Here is a 27,146-nt window from a genome sequence, read left to right as displayed (position 1 = left end):
AACATAACGAAGAGGACAAATCGCCAAACGTGAACTATGCGTCGTTGAAGAGTTCTGTTCTGATCATCATCAGCAGTTCCACTTCATCAAATGTCACGTTTCTGAATGTATATGCTTGATTTGTTGATAAAAACACAAAAATCACTATATGTATGCCTTTAAGATTTGAGGAGTTCCCTCGATTCCTCATGGATCCCATCATCAGAACTGGGTTTTGATAAAAACGGGACCAATCTGTATGCATATACATACAATCAAAAAAAGAATTTTCAAAATCGGTCCAGTAATGACGGAGATATGGAGTAACAAACATAAAAAAAAAAAAAAAACATACAATCGAATTGATAACCTCCTTCTTTGAGATTTGGAAGTCGGTTAATAATTTTTAAGAAAAAAAAACCGACTTCTATGCGGCCCGGTGAAAGATTATTGTATGCGCTATGTAGAAAAGGAAGCATTTCGTTTCTGTAAGGCTCGCAGTTCTAACCTAACCTAACCCACTTTTGTTCGGTTCTGTGAGGATAGCAGTTCAAACCTAACCTAACCCACTTAACGGCGCATGCGGTGCGGTGTACGGGGGTTTGAGCGGGAGGGGTTTGGCCTCATCATACTTTATACCTACATTTTATGGTAGGTAATCATAGTGGTTTATTTAGTTTAGGTATCATAGTGGTTTTCCGGGTCAAGGTCCGGGTCTGGGTCCGAGTCCGAGTACGGGTCCGAGTCCGGAGTCCGGGGCCCAATCCAAGTCAAAATCGAAATTGAAAATCACAAAACGTGTACTATGCGTCGTTGAGGAGTTCTGTTCTGATCATCATCAGCAGTTCCACTTCATCAAATGCCACAGTTTTTAATGTAAATGCTTGATTTTCTGATGAAAATATATAAAATTCTATACGGATGCCTTTAAGATTTGAGAAGTTCCCTCGATTCCTCATGGATACCATGTTCAGGACTTGAGATTGACATAAATGTGCCTAAAAACCTAACTTGCTTAACAAACATAACGAAAAGGACAAATCGCCAAATGCGAGCTATGCGTCGTTGAAGAGTTCCGTTATGATCATCATCAGCAGTTCCACTTCATCAAATGCGACAGTTTTTAATGAAAATGCTCGATTTTCTGATGAAAATACAAAAATCTCTATACGCATGCCTTTAAGATTGGAGGAGTTCCCTCGATTCCTCGTGGATCCCATCATCAGAACTCGAGCTTGACAAAATTGTGGCTTAAAAACTTAACTTGCTTAACAAACATAACGAAGAGGACAAATCGCCAAACGTGAACTATGCGTCGTTGAAGAGTTCTGTTCTGATCATCATCAGCAGTTCCACTTCATCAAATGTCACTTTTTTTTATGTATATGCTTGATTTGTTGATGAAAATACAAAAATCTCTATACGCATGCCTTTAAGATTTGAGGAGTTCCCTCGATTCCTCATGGATCCCATCATCAGCACTCGAGCTTGACAAAAATGTAGCTTAAAAACTTAACTGGCTTAACAAACATAACGAAGAGGACAAATCGTCAGACGTGTGCTATGCATCGTTGAAGAGTTCCGTTCTGATCATCATCAGCAGTTCCACTTCATCAAATGTCACTTTTTTGAATGTATATGCTTGATTTGTTGATAAAAATACAAAAATCACTATATGTGTACCTTTAAGATTTGAGGAGTTCCCTCGATTCCTCATGGATCCCATCATCAGAACTGGGTTTTGACAAAAATGGGACCAATCTGTATGCATATACATACAATCAAAAAAATATTTTTTTTTAAATCGGTCCAGTAATGACGGAGATATGGAGTAACAAACATAAAAAAAAAAAAAAAAAAAAAAATAAATAAATAAATAAAAAAAAAACATACAACCGAATTGATAACCTCCTCCTTTTAGATTTGGAAGTCGGTTAATAAATGAAATGAAATGAAACAGAATGACCCAAAATTTCTCGGAATCATAAAAACACAAATATGTTAAAGTTGATACACAACAATTTGTGAAAATGCCCAGGAATGCCAACTTAGCAAATGTACAATATTCCCAATTGTGTCATAAAAACTAAATACATAGTATTTTCAATGTGCGTCATATAACTCGGTAATGAAATTGACGTCGCCTGTCACGCTACAAATGTAGATTTTACAATTCTGCTCAAACGAATTGTGATTCTAATAAATATAACAAATCAAGTTACTTTTAGAGCAAATTCTATGCGAATGAATTCAATGCATTAGTCGAATTGCATGCAAAGAAAATACAAATACAATACTCTTATTACTTAACTTATATAAGTTTAATAATTTACTTTAAATGCAATAAAAACGTGGTCTAGTATTACGTAAAAACGTAAATACCAGAATAAAAAATAGCGACTGAGATTAAGCTACCAAGTAATAAAAGTAGGTAAGTAGTATCAATTGATCAAATTTCCAAATCGTAACTTTAAATAAATAACATTGTTATGTCATTATGTTTATCATAGTACATAATATTAAACCCATTGAACTATCAAAGGGTCACTGAGTAAAGTCTAACAAGCCATTTAAATAATGTAGTTCCAGTATAAAAAAAACCTTGTATCAAAAACATAAGTCGGTTACAAAAAGAAGCCTCTTTCTTAAACACGTGCTATTCTTAGCGTAAACAATAGGGTCTCACCTCATTCTTAAGGTTGATGGGCCCTTCATAAAGTCTGAGCGAAGGCGAGTGGCTCATGTACTTACGTGTGAGCTGTAGCACTTGCTTGTGCTAATAAGTTTCGCGGTAACAAGGTAGTATAACTAACTTAAGTCCCGATGTTATTTTAATAGGACAAATTCAAATCAAATTTTGGACTATAATGGAATAAAGGAAGGTTTCAAATTCAAAACTGCAAAAATGACTCTGGGACTTAGGAGGATACATAATTTAAACTAGCTTTGTTGATGGATGGATTGATATTGTACCATATGGTAAGTGTATATTTTACCGTATGGTAATAGTTCTCACCTCATTTTTAAGGTTCGTAAGTGGCGACCCAGAACATATCAGCTACTATAAACTAAACTAGTTTAAAGGTTATAGTAAAACATCATGTGAAGATAGGGTAGTAAAGGGTAGGGCAATGAAGGGTATAGGGTAAGGGTAACCCACCTCATTCTTAAGGTTGATGAGTGACCCACATAATATCATATCAGCTAGTATCAACAAGGTGTGTAACAAAGTTGTGTAAGCAAGATGTGTGTATCCTATAGATAGGGTAGGTAGGGTATAGGGTAAAGGTAACCCACCTCATTCTTAAGGTCTATGGGTTGCTGCTGCGGCCGCGCCGCACAAAATTTCAGCTAGTATGAACAGGATGTAGTGTAAACAGGGTGTGTATCCTATAGATAGGGTAGGGTATATGGTAAGGGTAACCCACCTCATTCTTAAGGTCGATGGGCTCTTGCTGTCCCTTAGATGAGTGACCCACATACTCGTAATAATATCATATCAGCTAGTATCAACAGGGTGTGTATCCTATAGATAGGGTAGGGTATAAGGTAAGGGTAACCCACCTCATTCTTAAGGTTGATGGGCTCTTGCTGCGGCCGGGGCGGCGAGTGGCGCCCCACATCCGCGCCCTCCGACATATCAGCCTCGCATCCCGACTCGTCTGCGGACAAACAACTCAGTTAGTTGTAGGTAATTAATTAATTATGTTTACAGATATACAGCGGGCGGAGCATGGTTTCATTTTTATCTCCTGTCACTATGCCCGTCATATTTCTAACGGCACATTAGTAATCATGTCATAAAATAATATTTCTGAGAGTGGTTTTAGCCATTATAATTTTTAACAAAAATAAGGATAGGTAGGTAGACTTAACACAAAAAAATATAATTAATTTAATCAGCACTTCCCCAAATGAAATCACGATACTTATAACCCAAACCATTATCACAGTATAATAAAGAGTACTAGCATACAGTATGGACGCTCCCTGCCTCCCGTTGAAAGTGCCGCCCACCCGCTGAGACCCGCTCTCGGTTACCTCACAGTTACCCTACAATATCTTATCTCACTCACACAAGCGTGGTACGCGTTCACCTACACGAGCTCAGGCTGTGTGCGTAGGAAGGAACGCGTTTGTTTCATACAAATATTTGATCGCCAGTGTCCGAGGTGTGCCATTATATTCTGTTCGAATACTAATAGGACCAACTGTAAAACAAATAAAGAATATCCAAAAATGTTCCTCATCCATTCCTACTCGTAAAAAAAAATGCGAACTGTAAATTTTAGTCAGTTAAAACGCACTGCGATATAATATCAATGTAAAATCAAGCGTTATCTTTTTAAAAGATACTTAAAGCACTTTTTACCAATCTTAAACCAAAAAGCAACGCAATGGCTACCAAGAACACCAATAACTCCATATCAAATGAACGAATGATTCTCACATTCATTCATTCACACGTACTTGTAGTCTCGGAGTCCCCGCACTTGACCTGACCTTGCGTCGTAAGCATGTTGGGGCAGGTCGCGAGAAAAACCGTTACGATTTTCCTCTTACCCGCCTTTTTCTTCGACAGGGGAATTTGAAGCTACTTGCGAAGGCGATAGCGCTGAAACTCGTTTGTTAAGGTGATACGTTTTCCGTGTATTTTACTTTTAGGATTTGATATTTTATAATGTATGGAAATATGTCCGGTTATACAACGTGTCGTAATAAGGATAACACAGCCTTGTAGTGTCAAGATATATTATTATATGTTACTAGTGGCTGTGTTAGCTGACTGTCAAGGATGCCTAATTTAAAACTGAATAAATGGGGTGTGTAATGCTAAATATAATTATAAAAAAACTATCATACATTTGTTATAACGCCATTTGATATATTATTATATGTTATAATGTAATTTTTATTATACATTTCCTTTGCTATATTGTGATTTCATCTAAACTGTCATTGATATAATGCCTATTGTAATATAATTTTTAAATAATATATACACATGTGCTATAATGACATTTGTTATATTATATTTTTGTATAACGTATTACTTTATACAATTTCATCAAGTATAAATGCATATATTGTATAACATTTTTTGTTATATTTCATTTATTAATAACATAATAATTTACATATTTTTCATAACTAGTACGCAGACCCAATAATTAAATACAGATTATCATAGTGTAAACCAACTATAATAGGTATTTAAGAGTTACCAAAGATTTAATTATTGTTTTGTGCATGCTGCATTATTTTTTAATAAAATATTGAATTTCTAGTTACGTCTTTTATGCTATCCTACTTCTTTTGCTACATATTTTATTCTAGGGGGGTCGCAGTTCTAACCTAACCTAACCAATTTTTTCATGGTTTTCGATTCTGCGGGGGCCGCAGTTCAAACCTATAGTATGGCTCTTCTGAGGTGAACTTTTCGCTTCGAACGTTAATCTTTCAAACAAAGGCCATTGTCTCTATTATCGCACAGCCGCTAGCTCGAGCGTTAGCACGTGCCAGTACAACATTCATATTGAAAAACAACCGGTATCGTCATAGTATTAAGGTTCAATTTTAATGTCACTGATATTCTAGATATTACGTTTTGGTAGTGTAGGACGATAGACCGCCCCGAAGCGATACGGCACTCATATTATTTTGATACTTAGTGTGGTGTTAAAAATGAAACACGGTTATTTATGATAAAGCGTTGTATATTTTGTTATATAACAAAATCTAAGGTAACAATGTAAATTTAAGATTAATAAGTTTAACATAGGTATAATCAACATTTTTCCGTGTAGGTATATAAAGTTATACGTACTTACTACTAGATAAAATCGTGTCATAAAAAATCAGATATAATCAATTTCTTTCTTATAATTATAAACCTTCAACAATCAAAAATAAAATATTACAAGTGAAAATGATTATTGTTGCAAATAAAGTTGGGAAAGCAAGAAAAAGGCCGGCTAAATTACATAAAAACACTAAATAAAATTAAATAAATCATTCTCTTACAATTACAAAAAAAAAATCTTTTAACAATTATAAATCATAAATCATCAAATAAATAAAACATGCATTAAAGGTAAAAATATATACATAAGTATAATAAATTTACATATTTACATAAATTAAAAATAACAATGCTTGCAGCTGCACCTTTGTAAATTATTACATTTACCACCGCAAGCTAATAATTTAAATAAAACAATATAATAAATATGTAACCACGTTTCATTTTTAACACCACACTAAATATCAAAATAATATGAGTGCCGTATCGCTTCGGGGCGGTCTATCCTCCTACACTACCAAAACGTAATATCTAGAATATCAGTGACATTAAATTTGAACCTTAATACTATGACGACACCGGTTGTTTTTCAATATGAATGTTGTACTGGCACGTGCTAACGCTCGAGCTAGCGGCTGTGCGATAATAGAGACAATGGCCTTTGTTTGAAAGATTAACGTTCGAAGCGAAAAGTTCACCTCAGAAGAGCCGTACTATAACCTAAACCACTTTTTTGCTAGGTATTTCATTCTACGGAGGGTTAAAGTTCTAACCTAACCTAACCCTCCTTTTGCTAGGTAGTTATTCGTTTGTGTGGAGTCGCAGTTCCAACCTAACCTAACCCATTTATGCCATGCAACTATTATACCACACAAATAATTATGCGATATCACTTGTTATAACAAATAATATGCTTTAGAGTATGTAATAATTATGGCAATGTATATTAGACGAAGTGTAAATATACCTTATGACCATTATACCAATAATAACATTATGTGTACCGTTAATTAGGTATTACGGTAGTATGCCATTCATAACGTTATTCGAAATAACGATATATCAAACTATAATATATAAAAAGTAATTATAAAAAATGTAATGCACCCGAATAAATGTATGGCTCCGTCATTTTGAAAACATTCCAAGAACTGAATCGAAAAAAAATATATTTTTAATCATCGAACTTGCTCCCAATATTCACAAGAACCCCTTGGGAATTACGACCTTTAGAGGAGAACATCCGGACATACGAAAGCATTTTTGCCCAAACTGAAACAGAGACCTTCGTTAACGCTTAACGCTCGGTCAATAAGTTATTTTAAATTTTCGTTTGACACTTGAGTTATTTGTTAGTATAACATCGAATCCTCTTTAGAGATGAAATCACATTTTTATAGCAAAAAAATGCGTGAGTTAGGTAGTTATACGAAGTACGGTCGAAAGTATTAATTTATGATCCATTTCGTACCTTGTCACAATGACAATAAATATGAAAGTCGCTAGGGGACCTCATAGGTACTATTGTTACTGTGACAAGGTACAAAATGGATCATAAATTAAAATTTTCTATTGTAAGTAGGTATGAAGTTACAGTTTATCTCGAGTATTTTTAAGATAAAGAACAAATAACTCTACATCATAGAACACTATTAGTTAGCACGGACTGAACGAGACGATAAATAGCCCAATCAAGGGGGTGGGGGGAAATGATCCTTAACGACATGTTAAGACACAACCAATCATTGTCTCGAAAACGGCCGATGCAACGTGCCAAAATTCAAGCCGGTTTTACCGAGATGCTCGAACAATCGGATGGCCGGACAAGTATACGGTTCGTATATTAAGAAATTTAGTATACATAGTTATATTAAAAAAACACTACACTCTTCTTTTAAATCGGATTGAAAAAAAAAAGACGTTAATCCGGAAAATGAAATTCCCTACAAGACTTGTAGGTACTACTTATTTTTTCTCACGCTTCAGTGTTTTATCATACCCCTTCTAACCTGGTAGGTACTAAACTTATATAGACGTAAAACCAAAAGATGGATTTAAATAATCATAATATTTTGATTGATTTTAATTACTGAATAACTCACATTGTTTTTCTTTTTCATTTATTTTTATCCATCGCACCGATCCCTATTCAGAGATATCTTGATAAACACATGCCCGATTCGAACTTTGAGATACGTTAATTAAAAGATCTAGAAACGATATGGATTAGATGTGTCAGTGTCAAAAGTGACCGTTTTTATTTGAAGAAACGTCATTTTTGACACTGACATATCCAATCAATATCGTTTCTAGATCTATTAATTGACGTATCTTAAAGTTCAAATCGGGCACATCTTTAACTGGCCTACCACATACAACAGCACTATAAGTTAGTCGATCATAAAGCCAACGCAGATGGCCTGTAAATTTTCCTAGCCCGATCCGGGCGGTCTTTGTCCTATTAATTTGTAATGTCCCCCTCCTAGATGCATGGGGTGGTAACTGCAAGTAAGGGGCAGTGTAGAATGGCTGAATTTGCGTTTAGGAAGTTGATGCGTTTTGCTATCTGTGGAATGATGCTAAAGCATTGATGATATTCGTGATATGTTTTAGTTTTTAGGGCATGTATCGGCTTTGGGATCCGGGCGGTTCTTGTCCTATTAATGTGTAATGTCCCCCTCCTAGATGCATGGGGTGGCGACTGCAAGTAAGGGGTAGTGTAGGATGACTGAATTTGCGTTTAGGAAGTTGATGCGTTTTGCTATCTGTGGAATGATGCTAAAGTATTGTATATCGTAGATAGTCGTGACGTGTTTTAGTTTTTAGGGCTAGTAACCTTGTGAAATCTTGAAACAGGATCATGGGACAGTATTAACTGTATAATATGTTTGTAAAGGTAGCGTTCGGATTCCGACTACAGCAGCATTACTGCTGCGGTAATACAGCGCGATATTACCTACTGCCGAACGTCATCAATTTAAAGACGGAGAATTGTGACTTTATCTATGAAAAGGGATTTCCCAATTATCCATAGTGGAGCAAAGTAAGACCTTTACGGTACCGACGAAAAAATATTGTCTCCCATTATTAGGAATTTTATGACAACTGATTCGTAGAGAATCACTTCTTATATTTGAAAGTCTGCGCTAAAGATAATAAATTGTAGAATAACCTACTACCGTAAATTATGAGCTAGGTAGCCAAATACTCAATATGAAGTAGGGAGATAACGTCAGTAAGCACTGCAAATGCCGTGTTTCAAATATTTAGGCAATAGACTATCTACTACTTGGTCCTATTAATAACAATATAGGAAATGTTTAGCAAGCCTAGATGAAGCGGGCTCCGACTCCATCTAAGGGTTAGGTTACAGTGTTGTTATTGCAAATATGTATTATAATCCCTACTAATATTACAAAGCGAATGTAACTTTGTCTATCTGTCTGTTACTTCTTCATCCTTAAACTGTTGATAAGGTTTACATGAAAATTGGTATGGAGACAGATTGAGACCCGGGGAAGGACATAGGATAGATTTTGTCAGTCATCATCATCTGTCCACGCACACGAAGTTGCGGGCAGATGCTAGTAAATCATAAAACTAGCTAAGCATCGCATCGTGAACACAAATGTACTTATTTAAGCTAAAAACTACCGGTAACCTGCGAGTTACATCATCATCTTCTTCGCGTTGTCCCGGCATTTTACCACGGCTCATGGGAGCATGGAGTCCGCTTGGCAACTAATCCCAAAAATTGGCGTAGGCACTAGTTTTTACGAAAGCGATTGCCATCTGACCTTTCAACCCAGAGGGTAAAATAGGCCTTATTGGGATTAGTCCGGTTTCCTCACGATGTTTTCCTTCACCGAAAAGCGACTGGTAAATTTCAAATCAGTTACATGTGTGGTTTATTTAATTAATCGATTGTTTCTTTCGTATCTAAATTGCAAGATCACAATGCAATATACCTTGTTATCGGTAAACCCATTCAAAAACGTTATCTCAAGACAAACCGTGCGCCGGTCGATCTGCGATGGGGGCTCGTTTCCGATAGGATTAGGCCAGACTTACTGTTCGGTCGGACCCCCCCCCCCCCTGCTAGGGGGGCACATCATACTCGACGGCTATAGTCTAAGATTCGTTTTAGACCTAAAATACAGGTGTGAATATTCTGATTTTAACATTTAGGGTTAGGGTAACCCTTTGACTTTGCAATCGGGTACTAGGACAGTTGAATCATTTTATTGATAAATGAAAAAAAAACGAGAGAGACCTACAGTTGAATCTGATAATGAAACATTGTATAAATTCATGTTACCTGTCGTGATTGTTTCCCCGGATGGTCTCATCGGAAGATCAGCGCTGGAAGTCGCCAGCAACATGCTGAGGTGAGACCATTTCGTGGCACTTTACCCTTCTATGTTTCTCTATTATGTATAATTTTCTATTTTATGTTTGTGTCAATAAATTATTTTATTTCAACAAAAAACTCCACAAATGTAAGAAAGCATGAAATAAAAATGTATTTTGTAAGATACAATACTAAGAAAGGGGTTAGGTAATGGTGCAATGGTTTCGGATTTCATAACGGTCAGGGGTAGGCAACCTACGCACGAAGTAGCCAACGGGTACGGGTGCGAATTGAGAGGGGGGAGGGGAGGGGGGCACGTCGAATATCGCACTCGGTGCACTGACTTTGCAGTCCTGTTTAGGCAATGCTACTTTAGCTCGTAGACGGAATACTAAGATATGTGATGGAGAGGAAATAGTTATTTTCACCATGCCAACTAGTAAAGGCGATCTCTTGATTGTTAAAAAACCGGCCAAGTGCGAGTCAACAAAAAATAGAGCAAAATAAGCAAAAAAACGGTCACCCATCCAAGTACTGACCTACTGACCCCGCCCGACGTTGCTTAACTTCGGTCAAAAATCACGTTTGTTGTATGGGAGCCCCACTTAAATCTTTATTTTATTCGGTTTTTAGTATTTTTTGTTATAGCGGCAACAGAAATACATAATCTGTGAAAATTTTAACTGTCTAGCTATCACGGTTCGTGAGATACAGCCTGGTGACAGACGGACGGACGGACGGACGGACAGCGGAGTCTTAGTAATAGGGTCCCGTTTTTACCTTTTGGGTACGGAACCCTAAAAACTGATAAGAAAGTGGTATTTTACTCACATGTGAGGCGAAGTAATCAAATGAAAATTTGGAGTTGTTTTCTTGTTTGCTGGTAGAATTGACTTTTAAATTATGACTTTGAATGATAAATATTTACTTTTTCTGACGACATATTTGAATATTCGAAATACTCGAATATTCGAATACCTACACCTGAAAGTTTCGAATATTTGCAATCCATATAGGTGGGTGTTTTTTTTTGTTGTCCCCTACACTTTTTTTTTCAAATTTGTGATTTTTTATGTTATTTCTACTCAGAATCACGAGCTCTTTCTATCCTAATAGGAGAAAAAAAGTGTCCCAAAATTCCCATACATTTTTCGATCTTTCCATTCCGCGACCGCCATACAAAGTCTATGAAAAATGGTGACGTAATGGAAATAAAAACCTTAGGACACTTTTTTTCTCCTATTAGGATAGAAAGAGCTCGTGATTCTGAGTAGAAATAACATAAAAAATCCCAAATTTGAAAAAAAAAAGTGTAGGGGACAACAAAAAAAAACGCCCAGGTACCTATCCAATATGAATTTCAACATCATTTCATGTGTAATTGTGTATCTAAATGAGTTTAAATAACAGTCTAGCGAAATCCTACTATTAGGCTAAACAATCATTAATTTCTAAGTAAAGATGAATTGAGAAATGCAGTCATTATACACAGCATTTCCTGCCCGAAAATTAACCTTATTCCTTGTCGAATAGAGTTGAATTTACAAGTTGTCGTAGTAGTTAATGCTCTATCGTGTGTGCATGAATAATCGTATGTATTTCCTAGTATTGATGGTATGGAGATCCTGCTATGGATTGATTTAAAATAACGATTCTATAGTACTGAGTAATCTTTATTTTCGAGCTCCAAAAATGGAAATGGATATTATTATGGGTTTAAATAGCAGTTTTTATTTACATTATGATTTTTCTAACCCGCATTGCTGACGTAGGCGAGAGAACCGCTAAGCTCAAATGGGACTGGGCAGGTCACGTCTACCGCATGCATCCGGAGAGGTGGGCTAGCTTAGCCACCAAGCGGATGCCGGTGAAGGGACGTGGATGGGGCAGACCCAAACGGAGATGGCGGGATGACCTGAACAGCTTCCTGAACAACTGGCCGGAGGAAACACCAAATCGGGAGTCGTGGAAATCAAGGGGAGAGGCCTTTGCCCAGCAGTGGGACACTCATATAGGCTAATAAAAAATGTAAAAAAAAAATGTTTTCAAAGCCGTGACGAGTGGTGAAAGACAGGGGAGGCCTTTGCCCAGCAGTGGGACACAATGTAGGCTATATAAAAAAATGTTTTCAATGTGTTAGAATTAAAACGTTTTCTTTGATGTCGTGAAAAGGCCAGAGAATTTATCTCTAATTGGTTGGTATTGATACCTAATCATTTTGGTCCAGCATTTTTAAAAAAACTCCTAAATTTTGGTATAAATGCAATACCTACGCAAATAATGTTATACATGTTGAAAGTGTCAAAAGTGACAATTCTTTAATCATAAATATAATTTTCGACACTGACAGATTAAATCAAGACCAATTTTATTTCTCATTGTTTCAAAAACTAACGTTTTTCATAAATAACGTTCTCATTATAATTCAGTAAGCATCGGCCCTATAATGCATGCTTTTATAACATCGCCTGTCATCGTGGCGCGAGTGATACATGTCATGAAATGATAAGTGCAACCACCATAGGTCAAGCCTCAACCACGTCACGTAATGTGACATCACATAAAGGTGTTATCTAAGGGGGTGCAACGCAAGTGCCTCTCACTGGGGGGTTAGGGGTTGGCCACATTAAAGGATAGCTACTGTTGGGTACTGACGATGTCACAAACGTTATCATTATAAGATTGCCTATTTGTCCGTGATTATTATGAAGTTTTATTGGATTAACACTAAAAATAGGTTTATTAAATAACAGATAACGTTATTATTATAACAATGTAGGTACTGTTCGGTTCACCAAAGAACATTTATTAGACAGTAGTTTCATAATACACTATTGTGCAACTGTTATTTAAATGTGTGACAGTATTCTGCCACTATTTTAATTTTAAAATAAAGGAATGTTGTACATAATATGATGGAATTCTCCTTCAAAACGCATTGTATGAAAGGTTACATTAATGATCAAATATAAGAGTAGGATTTACACCACGAGGCCCAGCCTTATTAACAGTAATTATTTAAGCCTTATTATTTGTAAGTGTATTCCCATTTGTCCCTGCCTCATGTCTGTACTGTCTGGGAATACACAGTAATAAACAGATTAAAATAATGTAACTCTTATTACGTAACTATAGCATAAAAACTTATTTGTACATTGTTGTATTTGTTTTGATTGACCGTATCTCTGGCCGCATAGATTACCGAAGCAATGCGTGTATTCACGATACATTACCTTCGTGTTTCGCCACCCTACGACATAGAGTAAGTAGAGGCGACACATTGCAATAGCAACTCTGTACAGCGTTGCATTTTGTTTTAATTGAAGGTATCTCTGCCGCACCAACCAAGCAAACCAACACACACAAACATTTGCTTTGTTCTTAAACCAAGAAAATGGGATTAGGAATCAAAAAATGTCACACATCCAAACACAAGACATTATCCTATCGTATCCTACAGAAAACGTCAATATTCGGTAGGCCAATTTTTTCAGCGATTTTAAAGTTAGATCTATTCTAAAAATTAATTCAATATATGGGGCATTATCTATGAAAAGGGACCTTATTGTCGATGGCGCTTACGCCGCACAGCGTCGCGCGGCATAGTATTTATATCGGAGCATCGTTAATAATGGCGTAAGCGCCATCGACAATAAGGTCCCTTTTCATAGATAACGTCACATATTATGACATATATAATTTACTTTACAAAGTATTATTAAGCACCCCTCTGCCACTTATACGGTAGTTTTACTCCATCTTCGAGTCAATCCCGTGCCGTGATTGGTCCGTGTCTTTGAACGGACCAATCACGGCACGGGATTCGCTCACCTCGTCCCCCCGCGCCCCCGTATTTTTGGCAGCATCGGTTTCATGAAATAATTGCTCTAAACTCCGTCTAGAGGATTCCTAGTCTATGGCTATGGTGGACCTAGGTACTTATGTATTAGGTAGGAAGGTTTGAATCGGTGATAGTTTTGACAGAGTAACATAGCTCATTGTTATATGCCTAAATTGTAGAATAAAGATAATATTCATTTTCATTATCAAACATTCATAAATCACCCTTTTCATCACTACACTTTATAAAACACAGTCCCCCGCCTTGTCTGTCTGTTTGTGTGTTTGTATGTTCGCGATAAACTCAAAAACTACTGGACGGATTTTCATGCGGTTTTCACCTATCGATAGAGTATTTCTTGAGGAGGGATTGTGTATAATTTGTTAACCCGTGCGAAGCCGGGGCGGGTCGCAAAAGTGTAGAAATAGATGTAAGCCATATCTAGCCATATCCATACCTAGGCACGTAACGCCATTTGCGGCTCAGCATTCACCGGAGTCACCTATCAATTCTAGCAGCTAGGCTGGCTAGGTCTTTCGGCCGGCTGGCCTGAGCAGGGCCATAGATTAATGAGTTAATGTGTCTACGCGTCGCATGTGCCATAGAGTAAAGCGCAGAGTGGCCACATTTGTGTTTTGTTAATTTCATGGGGAATAATAGGGAATATTACGCGAAAATCTGCGTAGGGGGCGCCACTCCCACGACAAGTCACAATCTTAGGGTCTACCGCAAACGAGAGAAACGAAATTTTGTCATCTAACCTCTCTATCACTCTTGCATATTCGAGCGATAAAGAGGCTTATCGCTGAGTTTCGATTTCGCGCTTCCCGGTAGACCCTTTGTAAACAAACCGCCTTGTTATATCAATGTCATATTTGATTGTCTGTGAAAACTTGTCAAAAAACAGTTTAAGGCACAGTGCTGTGTATAACTTACGCTATAGTATACCTACTTAAGTCACTAGTGCTGCACTCTGGCGGCAAAACATTGCAGTAATACTCCCTATTGTGACGGGTGTTTCAGACGGTGGAATTGAAATGTCTAAATGAATATAATGTTATATGATAAAATGGCTTTTCTTGAGGTTATCCGGCAATACAGTCGACAGTAAGCAATGCTACCATAATAGGGGGGGTATTACTGCAATGTTCTGCCGTCAGAGTGCAGCACTAGCACCCATCGTAAACCATAGAGTAACTTATACATACTGTGCCTTAAACTGTTTTTTGACAAGTTTTCACAGACAATAAAATTTGACATTGATCGAAATCGAAACTCAGCTATCTGATAGATAACTAAAAATCGACTCTCTCGTTTGCGGTAGACCCTTAGATTGTGACGGATTGTGGATTGTGGAAAAATGTATGTACACTCGGAGATTAGAGGATTATGATTGCTGATTGCTTCATAAATAAAAATAAAAAAATCCTATTTTTTAAACTAGTCTCATTTTCGATTGAAATATTTCTCACAGGTTCTGTGGCTTTTTTAACCTGCCATTAAAATGTTTGTAACGTAATTTAGGTTGGCGACTGCTTTGCCGATCGAACCGTGGCCCGAGCAGTGCCATAGATTAATGAGTTAATGTGTCCACCACGGGCTTCGCACCCCTGCCTCACAGAATAATTACGCAGAAGGAACATTATATAAAAATTTAAAATTTTACTGGCGTAGTTCTTTGTATCGTTTTATGAATCGTATTGTATTGTTTAGATAAAATGTTAGTATGTCATTTTAGAAATTAAACTGAATAGTTGAAGAATATGTCAGCGTTTAGGCTGTTTAATTACCACATCAATTCGGTTCGAAATTTTTATTATCAAGTCAAAGGAAAAAATCCTTGACACCCCCTTTGTCCAGCCTTTCGTTCCGAATATCATTCGCGATTCCAACGAAACAAAAATAAGCGTACAAATTGCTTCTAAAACAACAAAAGTCGACCGGAAAAATTCACAATCGCAGCGAATCATTAATCTCAGAAACAAATGGAAATCGGCCGACATCTGCTATACTCTGGAAAAAAAATGGCGGCCTATAGTCGACAGTTGTCACGTTATACTCCAGGATTAATTAGAAATGCGATTAAAAGCAAACAAAACAGGGAATGGTGAACTTAAATTAATGAAAAATTACCACCCTCGGCGAGCGCTCGTCAACTCTTTTTTTTTAACGGTCGCTCCCGCGCATTAAGCGGCTTTAATTTGAATTCGAAATAAGAATTACGCGCGTTTTATAATTATTTTTTTTCGGCCAGTGACGGTTGATTTCTAACGAGGGTTGCGAGCTTTGTGAATATGTTGATTTTTTAATCAGCCCGCTATGTTTATAAATACATAACCTTTTGAATAATTGCACACTTGATTTTGGAAATATCATTACAGTATTAAAAATTATCGTTTGTTGGAAAAATGTTAAGGTCCATACGAAGTGTGACTGCGAAATAAGTGTGGTTTGCCCTCACATTGGAGCTTGTTTACACATTAGTCAGTATTTATTGTGAGTTTGTACCTATATTTGCAACTCATCATCATAATTCTTAAGAGCATGGCTCTTGTCGGTGGAGTAACCGCCATTCCGTTCTTCTCTGTTTTAAGCTCCTGGCCGCGTAGCCAACGTGCACATCGCTTACGCACCGTAGCGATCGAAACGCAACTGCCACTGTCACACTAATATGGAAGAGGGATAGAGAGAGACCAAGCGTTTCGTTGCCGAAGCGATAGCGATTGTCGCTTGGGTAGGCCGGCAGATACGTCACTACGTTGGTTCTGGTCCAAAAACGCACGTCTCATATTTGCAACTAAGATAAAGATAATGTATGATCTCGCAATAAACACGTACGAGTATAACTGGCGCGGATGCGTGCGTCCACTGCAACGGATTCGACAACCCTACTTAGATATTCGTCGCTACATCGCTCCACACAAAATCCATACGTGCTTGAGAAAATTCCAAATAATTAAAAAAAAACTCGAGCCGTAGCTCGAGTGTGACTCGAGCGGCACTCGTGTAGTACCCTCATTGCCCCCAAGTGTCCCGATCACTTCTTATTTCCCCCTTATTGTTCCAAATTTGAATTTCCTTCGTTCTATATTTCACTTTTCAAATTTGCTTAAGATAATGCTGCTGGCTGTTTGTAAAAATGAAAATGTAGGTTAAATTCCTATATAGGTCGTAGATCGTAATATTTCGCAACAATTTATGTATTTAGGTACAGGAAAAAATAAGTAGGTATGAACTTTAACTCCTGTAAAGAAAGTGAACTTACCTATATTATTGGGAATTTATATAAAGAACTGAAGTTTTATACGTCAATACGCCTCCTGGCCTAGTTGGTAGTGACCCTGCCTATGAGGTCCCGGTCCTGGTACATACATTTATTTGTGTGTTCATCGCAAATATTTGTTTCTAAGATATGGATCGTCTCTAATTGTCTGTATTTGTCGGAGTATGTATTTAACTATTTATCTATATAAATATGTACAGTCACCTGCAATAATATGTTACTCTTCGAAGGCCGCAAAAATATGTGACACGCTCTTATGGCTCTACAAATAAGATCGTGTCAGATATTTTTGCTGCCTTCATTGTGTAACATATTATTGCAGGTGACTGTACATATATCGTCGCCTAGTACTCATACTACAAGCTTTGCTTAGTTTGGGACTAGGTCGAATTGTCCCTAAAATATTTATTATTTATTTATATTTTGAGCGGTATTGTAAACTACAGAAATAGGTATCCCACCAAAAACATTTTCATGTAAAATGTTGCCAAGACGAAACCATAAGGCTCGCACTGACAAAAAGTTATCAGATATCTTGTAGAGCCAAGCTTCTAACTCTACAGTCCCTACCTTCACAGACTCTACACCTTAGTCAAAATATGTGGCTTGACCGCTTCGTCACATGGGCGTAAGGTGAAATATGTATTCAGTATTCATTATATTTTATTATAAAATAGTTCTTGTAATAATGAAACGGCCAAGCCACATATTTTGACTAAGGTGTAGAGTCTGTGAAGGTAGGGACTGTAGAGTTAGAAGCTTGGCTCTACAAGATATCTGATAACTTTTTGTCAGTGCGAGCCTTATGGTTTCGTCTTGGCAACATTTTACATGAAAATGTTTTTGGTGGGATTTCACATCTTTTTGTAAGTTGCTTATGACAATCTTCTGATTTAAAGGGTTGCGGGTGATTTACTATTAAAAATCCTGAAATACGTACTTGGGGGGCATCTTTTATATACAATCTGCTTTTTACTGATTCCATACAAACTTCAACCCCCTTTTTCCCCTAACGCCTTTTTCCACCCCTTGTCACCCTTACGGGGTGATTTTGGGGCTGAAACTATTTTATATCCTTCCCCATAACAATAACTACCTACATACCAAATTTCAACGATTTCGGTTCCGCGGTTATCGATTTCCCATACAAAATTCCACCCCCCTTTTCACCCCCTTAGGGGCTAATAATTTCAAGTTTTTGAATTGTTATGTTGTTTGTGGACTAATACTATCTCACATACCAAATTTCAGCTTCCTAGGACTTCAGGAAGTACCCTAGAGGTTTTGATGATTAACAGTGAGTGAATGAGTCAGTGACGAAATCGGGGTTTTTTAGACATTAATAAAATCCAAAGTATAAGAGCTATGCAATTGAAATTTTTTATGCTTAATAAGTCTACTATTGACATCATATCCCGAGAGTTTTGTTTATCTGGTATAATCCAAACCCAAGTTAAGAGGGTTCAAAAAAACGACGAAGCGCTTCGAGAAAAGGTAGGTAGTGCCCTTGCGCTTCGCTTTGCTCGTCTTGGCGGGGGCACTACCGTGCCCCCAGATTATGAATAGATGTAAAGTGTCATTCAATAGAACTTGCTAACTATGTAAACAAACCGCCATACTAAAATTGACACTGAATGTCAATTTACTAGTAACTTTTGTTTACATAGTTAGCAAGTTCTATAGAATGACACGTTATTACATAATTGTTTTCCGTCGTATTTTGTCGGAAACGTTCATATTTGTCATGCTACTTCAGTCAACCTCAGTATTTTTTGTACCGAGATTGACTGAAATAGGGTATTTGACCATATTTAAAATAAATTATAGGCCATTCATGAAATAAAGCACCAGAAGATTAATAGAGAAACGTAGACAGCAGTTATTTTTAGACAAAATATCTATTTTAAAACCTGTATAAAACTATAAAGAGTAGGTTATTTGATTGTGATGTCTGATGTCACATGCTAGTGTTTCATATTTTCATATGTAGTAGCAAAATCGTTTTCATTGTTCGAAAAAAGAAACTGATCTGACTAGTAGTCAAATACCCTATAGCAAGACACGTTTGTACGTTTCCGTACAAGGACGTATGTAACTAAAAATGTAAGCCTGCTAATTGATGTGATGTCCCATAACTATCTTCAGTATTATACTCATCATTAAAACCAAATAGCTCGCAAACAAAGCTATTTATTTAAACTTTACTGCACTGACTTTCTAAACAAGTGTTAGGAAATACTTATCACGTTTTAAGTTTGAGTTTTTAGACATAACGTCGTTTAATAAAGAATGAATTATGTTGATTTTTTTTTTCATACAGAACAGTTACTTATCTTTCGTCTTAGACAAAAAAATATTAAAGAAGTTCGCAGAACTTTTACAAATGTGAATTATTGATACACATGCACACACACGAGCAATGATGACGAAGTCTATCGTAAGACGCGAATTTTTTTAGGGTTCCGTAGCCAAATGGCAAAAAACGGAACCCTTATAGATTCGTCATGTCTGTCTGTCTGTCCGTCTGTCCGTCCGTATGTCACAGCCACTTTTCTCCGAAACTATAAGAACTATACTGTTGAAACTTGGTAAGTAGATGTATTCTGTGAACCGCATTAAGATTTTCACACAAAAATAGAAAAAAAAAACAATAAATTTTTGGGGTTCCCCATACTTTGAACTGAAACTCAAAAATTTTTTTTTCATCAAACCCATACGTGTGGGGTATCTATGGATAGGTCTTCAAAAATGATATTGAGGTTTCTAATATCATTTTTTTCTAAACTGAATAGTTTGCGCGAGAGACACTTCCAAAGTGGTAAAATGTGTGTCCCCCCCCCCCCTGTAACTTCTAAAATAAGAGAATGATAAAACTAAAAAAAATATATGATGTACATTACCATGCAAACTTCCATCGAAAATTGGTTTGAACGAGATCTAGTTAGTAGTTTTTTTTAATACGTCATAAATCCCCTAAATACGGAACCCTTCATGGGCGAGTCCGACTCGCACTTGGCCGCTTTTTTTTAGGGTTCCGTAGCCAAATGGCAAAAAACGGAACCCTTATAGATTCGTCATGTCTGTCCGTCTGTCCGTCTGTTCGTCCGTATGTCACAGCCACTTTTCTCCGAAACTATAAGAACTATACTGCTGAAACTTGGTAAGTAGATATATTCTGTAAACCGCATTAAGATTTTCACACAAAAATAGAAAAAAAAAACAATAAATTCTTGGGGTTCCCCATACTTCGAACTGAAACTCAATTTTTTTTTTTCATCAAACCCATACGTGTGGGGTATCTATGGATAGGTCTTCAAAAATGATATTGAGGTTTAAAATATCATTTTTTTCTAAACTGAATAGTTTGCGCGAGAGACACTTCCAAAGTGGTAAAATGTGTGTCGTCCCGTCCCCCCCGTAACTACTACTACTACGTAACTTCTAAAATAAGAGAATGATAAAACTAAAAAAAATATATGATGTACATTACCATGTAAACTTCCACCGAAAATTGGTTTGAACGAGATCTAGCAAGTAGTTTTTTTTTATACGTCATAAATCGCCTAAATACGGAACCCTTCATGGGCGAGTCCGACTCGCACTTGGCCGCTTTTTTTCAATATAATTCCTAAAGGACAATTCAAGAAATAATATAAGAACCAATAGAATCACTTAATTTACCTATCCTCGCTCAGCGGCAATTTTCTATTGGTTCTTAACAAACTCCCTTTCTACGCACCATCGCACGCGATCGAATCAAAACTAAAATTCAGTCACATACTTGGGTCCAAATAGGAAATAAATCAAATTATTTTATGAAATATTTTTTGATTTGTGTTTTTAAGTAGTCACGTTACACGACTATACAACATGTTACATCAGCCACTGAAAGTGGGGTGGTTACTCGTTGTATAGGTCATACTGAGCAACTTTTACTATGGGACCATCAACCCCGAAATTGCGATAAGAAAATTGACACTCCCATACAAGATATCAACATCAGCCAGCCGAAATGTCAATATTCGAGTCATGTGTAATATATATGTAAGAGTCAATATTTTATTCTCGATTTCGGGGTTGGTCCCATAGTAAAAATTGCTCAGTATGAGCTATACAACGTGTACCCATCCCACTTTCAGTGGCTGGTGTAACACCTTGTATATCGATCGATTCCCGCCTCGGGCCACCGGTGGACTTGGTCACTTTTTCTTTAGTGTATGATACCTATCTATTTCAGTTTATAACATACTTGGGTCCTTCCTAACTCTATTTTAAACCACAATTCAGCATCACCAGGCGATAACTCATATCGCTCATAAGCATAACAATGACAGTGTTTATACATAATTCATCTTACCGAGACATTAAATCACACATCAGCACATCGCTATAAACTTTAAGACTATTAATACGCTAGTTCAAAGACTTGTCGCTTTATAATGGTCATAATGTGGTGACAAAGGGTGTTATATTGGTGCAAAAAGATGGTGTAATGTATGGGTGCGCGTGAGCATAGTTAATGTGGAGATATTAAGAGGAATTTAAAGTTACTTGAGGTCAAAGTTTCAATTTCATTATTGTTTTGGGCTGCTGTCCACCCTAAAAGCGATTACATTCCACTGTTTTGTTTATCATGTTTCGAATAACTAAGTATAAAAGACAGAAGCTCAAAAATGAACCCACGGAAATGGTCATTTTTGTGCAACTGTACTGCGCATGTTGACAACGCCAAATATTCTAATGCCGGCCGCGCAAGAGGTGTGACATATACCTACCTATATACAGAAATACCTTTAACTATAAGATAGAAATTTATTTTAGAGTTTAGACAATCAAAACTTTTATTGCTCAATCACAACTTTCTTATAGCGGGTAATTGTGTATTGGGTAATATTCAAAGCTGTTTGAAAGAAATCCTTAGACGTAAGTCCGAACCTTACATTCACCGATACTAACCCCGCAATTTTAACGTCCGTCAAACTAATTTACCGACACCAAATGCAATCGAAATACGCACTGCAATCCGGGAAGGTAAATACGTATATTAAAACCGTCGCTGAAACCGAAAGTGGCGTCAAGCCGTATTGTTCGCGCGAGCGCGGGCGAATGTTCGGAGGACCAACGTAACGAGACCTCAGGTTTTTATAGGTGGATTAAGTTATTTCACAGCAATTTTATGTTTTTATACACGAAATAACTTAGGTCACTTATTTAAATTGCGCTTTTGATAACTTTACGACCAACTTATGTAAATACACGGATCACATTTTGCGATGTCATAGTGTGCGTTTTTATTACGTATAAAAAGGTTTTATTTAACTTGCCCTGTTAGTTATATGTTAGTGTGGATCAAATCTTGACAACACAAACTAATTTTATGGGTTTGTTAGAATTGTCCCGATGAGTTTTAGTTGTCTGTGGAAAGAAAAGTAGTGTTAGCAATAAAGCAGTGGGTTGTAGGTACCAAAAATGATTATGTATTTGCCAAAAATCTATGAAGTCTTGGTTTTTAAATTAAATTAGACATGGGCCACAAAAAGGTCCACTTTGTGGGGGACGTGACGCGTATAATTATCAGCTAATCCTTTAGATATTTGCTTATATACCGTTGAATTTAAGTTTAAAAAGACTACCGTCTTTGACAACTCTAAGGGCGAGCACCGAGCAGTACGTACTCCCAGAGGCCGGTCCGGTATCCCCTTCGAGGGTTTTGGAAGGGGTATTTCGTAAGGCTTTATTTACCAAAGCCGTTGCTAACTAAAACCCTTTCATTTGGCTTTTTAATACGGGATTACGATACAGTAAGAGGGACATGTAGGGAGCCAGAGCCGCAGTCTGCATATTTATTTATTTATTTAAATATGAAACAAACGGTCGTACAGAAAATATTGTTACAGTTTCTTCTCTTAATCTAGACCTATAGTTTCCATTTTTGTTAAACATTTATTTATATTGAAGCACGAAAAAGTATTTATCAATGACTTAGGTTCAGCTGATCAGTAAAAGGTTACACAGAATTTGCGAAATCCGTTATACATAAAACTCAATGATACTCATATAAAATTAATACGCACATGTGTTATTCTGGATGCCCGGACTCGTCATGCATTCGGAACGTCCCAGTGATATGTATCCGTTGATCTATTATTATATTTAGCGGGTTAAGCGCAGTGAAAGTGAAACGATTGTGATCGGCCGATATTTGTGTCGGTAAGTTAATTTGTGTCCGCGCGGTTTTGCGGGGTGTAATCGTGTTCGAAATTGGGCGCATCATTTTGAGCCCGATATTGAGTTTGAGTGCATACGCTCATAGCCTTGAATTTCAGGTGGAATAGTCAGCCCGGTTTCTCAAAAGCTTGTAACTTGTAATACAAGCGGATGCCACTTTTTGACAGCTTTTGTTAGAAAGGGACTTCCACTTGTATTACAAGTTACAAGCTTTTGAGAAACGGGCCCCAGATTTGGCAAAGTTCGATGAAGATAACTAAAGATTTCATCACTGCCTTGAATAATCAAAATCGCATAAGGTAATGCAACTGCATTTGACTTTCAAGCTTCAAGACACAGTTTTTCAGACTGCTTCAAGATACTGATTCCAGATTCGACTCAGTTTTTCAGACTCCTAATTAAGTCTAAAGAGTTATTTTCAACTTGTTAGAGATCCGAGTCTTTTGTAGGGACTTGAGTCCTTTTGAGAAAACTCGATTTTTTTACAAACAATTTCGAAATGCATTGTGTTTATGTAAAATTCGTGGATTAGGTACACAAATAATACAGTAAATCAGTAATGCCTAATTTACATGCACAAATACTCTCCAGCATGCTGTGTCTGGGCGTGCCAAGCAAGTTGGCTAGACTTGTGGATGCCACTTTAAAACACTCCAAATCCGTCGTGGCAATACAAAACGACTTATCTTAGCCTTTTGAGATTCGTTCGGGAGTGAAGCAAGGAGATGCGCTTTCGTCCATAGTTTTCAACCTGGTACTTGAGGCTGCAACGCGTAAATTAAACATCAATGGGCTGATCGACTACAACACAACTCAGCTTGCTGCGTATGCCGATGACATTGTCATTACCAGTAGGTCGAGAAACAGAATGGCCGATCACTGCTTAAACCTACAGACAGAAGCCGCCACGTTTGGATTACGTGTAAACGTATCCAAAACTGAGTACCTTGCGACATCAAGGCAGACTGGACTGCCAACGAACATCTCTGTCGGCAATCAGGACATCAAAGGTGTGAGCAGCTTCAAGTATCTAGGAGTGACGGTTAACTCTCAGAACAGAACCGGCGAAGAGATAAGGGCGCGCATAGCTGCTGGGCACAAATGTTTCTACGCGTGTAGCAAACTTTTGAGCTCTAAACTGCTTAGCTTTAGATCCAAACTTATTATCTATCGCACCATCATCAGGCCTGTCGTGACTTACGCCTGCGAAACTTGGACCCTAACTCAGAAAGACGAACTAAAACTGGCAGTGTTCGAAAGAAAAGTGCTCAGAAAGATCTATGGTCCTGTAATAGAACATAATACCTATCGTCAACGCATGAACCACGAGTTGGATGTACTCATAGAGCACGAGAACATCGTCAGGTTCTGTAAGTCGGAGCGGCTGAGATGGGCGGGTCACCTTGAAAGGATGCCGGACAAGAGGGCAGCAAAAGTCATGACAAGGTGGACGCCGCAACAAAAAAGACCGAAAGGCAAGCCTAGGAAGCGTTGGATGGGTTGTGTAGAAGAAGATCTTAGGAAGATGAGAAAGTTTACCAACTGGAAGAAGGTCGCCAGGCACCGCGACAACTGGAGGAAGATTGTGGAGGAGGCCAAAACCCACAAAGGGTTGTAGCGCCAACGGAAGTAAGTAATTTATTTACTGTTATTTAAGATAACCTATAAAATTGTTGATAGTCTTTATTCGGAGGCTCGAGTCCTTTTGAGTTATTGCTCTTAAATAATACTCAACAAAGTTTTTACGAGACTCGGCGCTTAAAAAACTTCTGAGTCTTTTAAGTCCCAACTCGAGTCCTTTTGAGTTATTGTTCATAAATAATACTCAACAAAGGACTCGACTTGGGACTTAACAGACAGAATTTTTTTAAGCGCCGAGTCTCGTAAAAACGAGCTTAGTTCTTCAAATTCAGACTCAGAAGACTCGAGTTCCTACCAAGACTAGGCGACACAGTTCACGCAGCGCAGAGCAGAGCAGATTTTGTAAAGTATAGAACGTCCTTTAGCTACGCACACTGCATCGCAAGGACGTTCCATAATTTACAAAATGCTTGCGCTTTTTTTATACTTACAAATATATCTATATTTACGTTCAAATGGTTAAATTTTCATTCTAGGAGGTAGGTGCTTTCTGCTATTGTAGGATTGTAATAAAACATAAAAAATAGAATATTCCATAAATTATTTATTAGAACGCTTGCTTAATTTGTACCCGTGCATTACACCAATCGACCATTGCAATAAATGTTTAAAACCCTACTTTTGACAAGAAACACATTTGAATTGTTACTTTAGAAATTGGTCGGATAAATCCACGTGAAATTTCGAACACGGCGCGACATGTCGTTGGAAATGGAAAGTGATCGTCCATTGATAGTCCATTTATTATTAGTACGTTGCATTTACTTGTTGTTTACACTGGAGGTAGGTAAGGACTGTGTTATATTTTATACTAGCGACCCGCCCCGGCTTCGCAAGAGTTAACAAATAAACCATGCATAAACCTTCCTCTTGAATCATTCTATCTATTAAAAAAACCGCATTAAGTATAATCCGTTGCGTAGTTTTAAAGATCTAAGCATAAGCAAAGAGGGAAGCGACTTTTTTTATACTACTTAGTGATCATTGAAAAAAATATCTTCTTCTAGTATTTACTATGGCAAACCCAACTTAGTAGAAAAAGGCGCAAAATTTAATTTTTTTTTAGGAGCGTCTTCCACCCTTCGCGTCTGCATTTTGTTATTTTACCGCCCTTTTCTACTGACGGAAATGAAATAAATCTTTGGCAAGAAACACATAAAATGATGTTTTCTATGAAACAGAACAGAAGCGAGTACGTATTTAGAACTACATACCTACATGGTGTACCAGTCATGGTCAAATACCGCTTTTTTTTTCAATTATAGAGTTACCACTTCATTATAATTATTTTTAGTATTTTAACTACAAAACTATGTATAGCGGGTCCATAAAAGACTAGAAGATATTTCACATTTTTTAGTTTCAGAGTAAAATGCCTGTAAGATGTGAAGGGACAGGCGAACGGACAAACACTAGAAAATAACTAAAATAAGGGTTCGTTTTTTCTTATTTTAGCTTCGCAACTGTAAATAATGAAAATTAGAAGATAAAAAAATATTTAGGAAACAATACAGGTGTCTATTTGTTTACGCAAATTTTTGACATTTTCGCTAAGCAACGCCAACTTTTTTCATTTATTTTGAAATCAAACTGTGAAATTAACTCTTTTAATACTTAATTTTGTTAAATACCTAGATCGCTGTAACAGTGTTAAGTAAATAAGTACGAAAGCCGATCAATGTGAGCCAATGGGTTAACAATAGAACGAACTGAACGGACACGACACGGTCACTCGCGAACTAGTGAGTGAATGAGTGAATGGAAACTACACGGATTTTAATAATCAATCGCCCGTCCAACTTTAACGGTTTTCTGTACAGAATTGTGATTTAGAATATAGATTTAATTTGAAGATAGTGATTTTATTTAATGAATGGGATAGAATTTGGGTTTTTAGCGAGATATTATAGCATTTTAGTGTTTTATTCAATCTGATATTGTTATGCCAATCAAATAGGCTTACCGTCGTGTTTGGTGATGATTTAATAGTTGGGTTTGTTTTTATAATATTTCAAGATTA

The 27,146-nt window shown here is 37.1% G+C and overlaps 1 protein-coding gene across 5 annotated transcripts in view; it reads right to left on the bottom strand.

The window, feature by feature from the left end:
* The window catches only part of LOC134652814 (POU domain, class 6, transcription factor 2), a 202,918-nt gene that overhangs the window by 142,971 nt on the left and 32,801 nt on the right, over nucleotides 1-27,146 (bottom strand). For all 5 annotated transcript variants that reach the window (XM_063507987.1, XM_063507988.1, XM_063507989.1 and 2 more), the window contains exon 3: nucleotides 3,544-3,641. In XM_063507987.1, coding sequence (XP_063364057.1) covers nucleotides 3,544-3,618 — 75 coding nt within the window. In that variant the 5' untranslated portion in view covers nucleotides 3,619-3,641. The remainder of the gene's footprint in view (nucleotides 1-3,543; nucleotides 3,642-27,146) is intronic.

This window comes from Cydia amplana, chromosome 12 (assembly GCF_948474715.1).
Source record: "Cydia amplana chromosome 12, ilCydAmpl1.1, whole genome shotgun sequence".
In the NCBI taxonomy this organism is placed as follows: domain Eukaryota; kingdom Metazoa; phylum Arthropoda; class Insecta; order Lepidoptera; family Tortricidae; genus Cydia; species Cydia amplana.
Note: the sequence above shows the minus strand (reverse complement) of the source record. Positions and strands in the feature narration are given on the sequence as shown.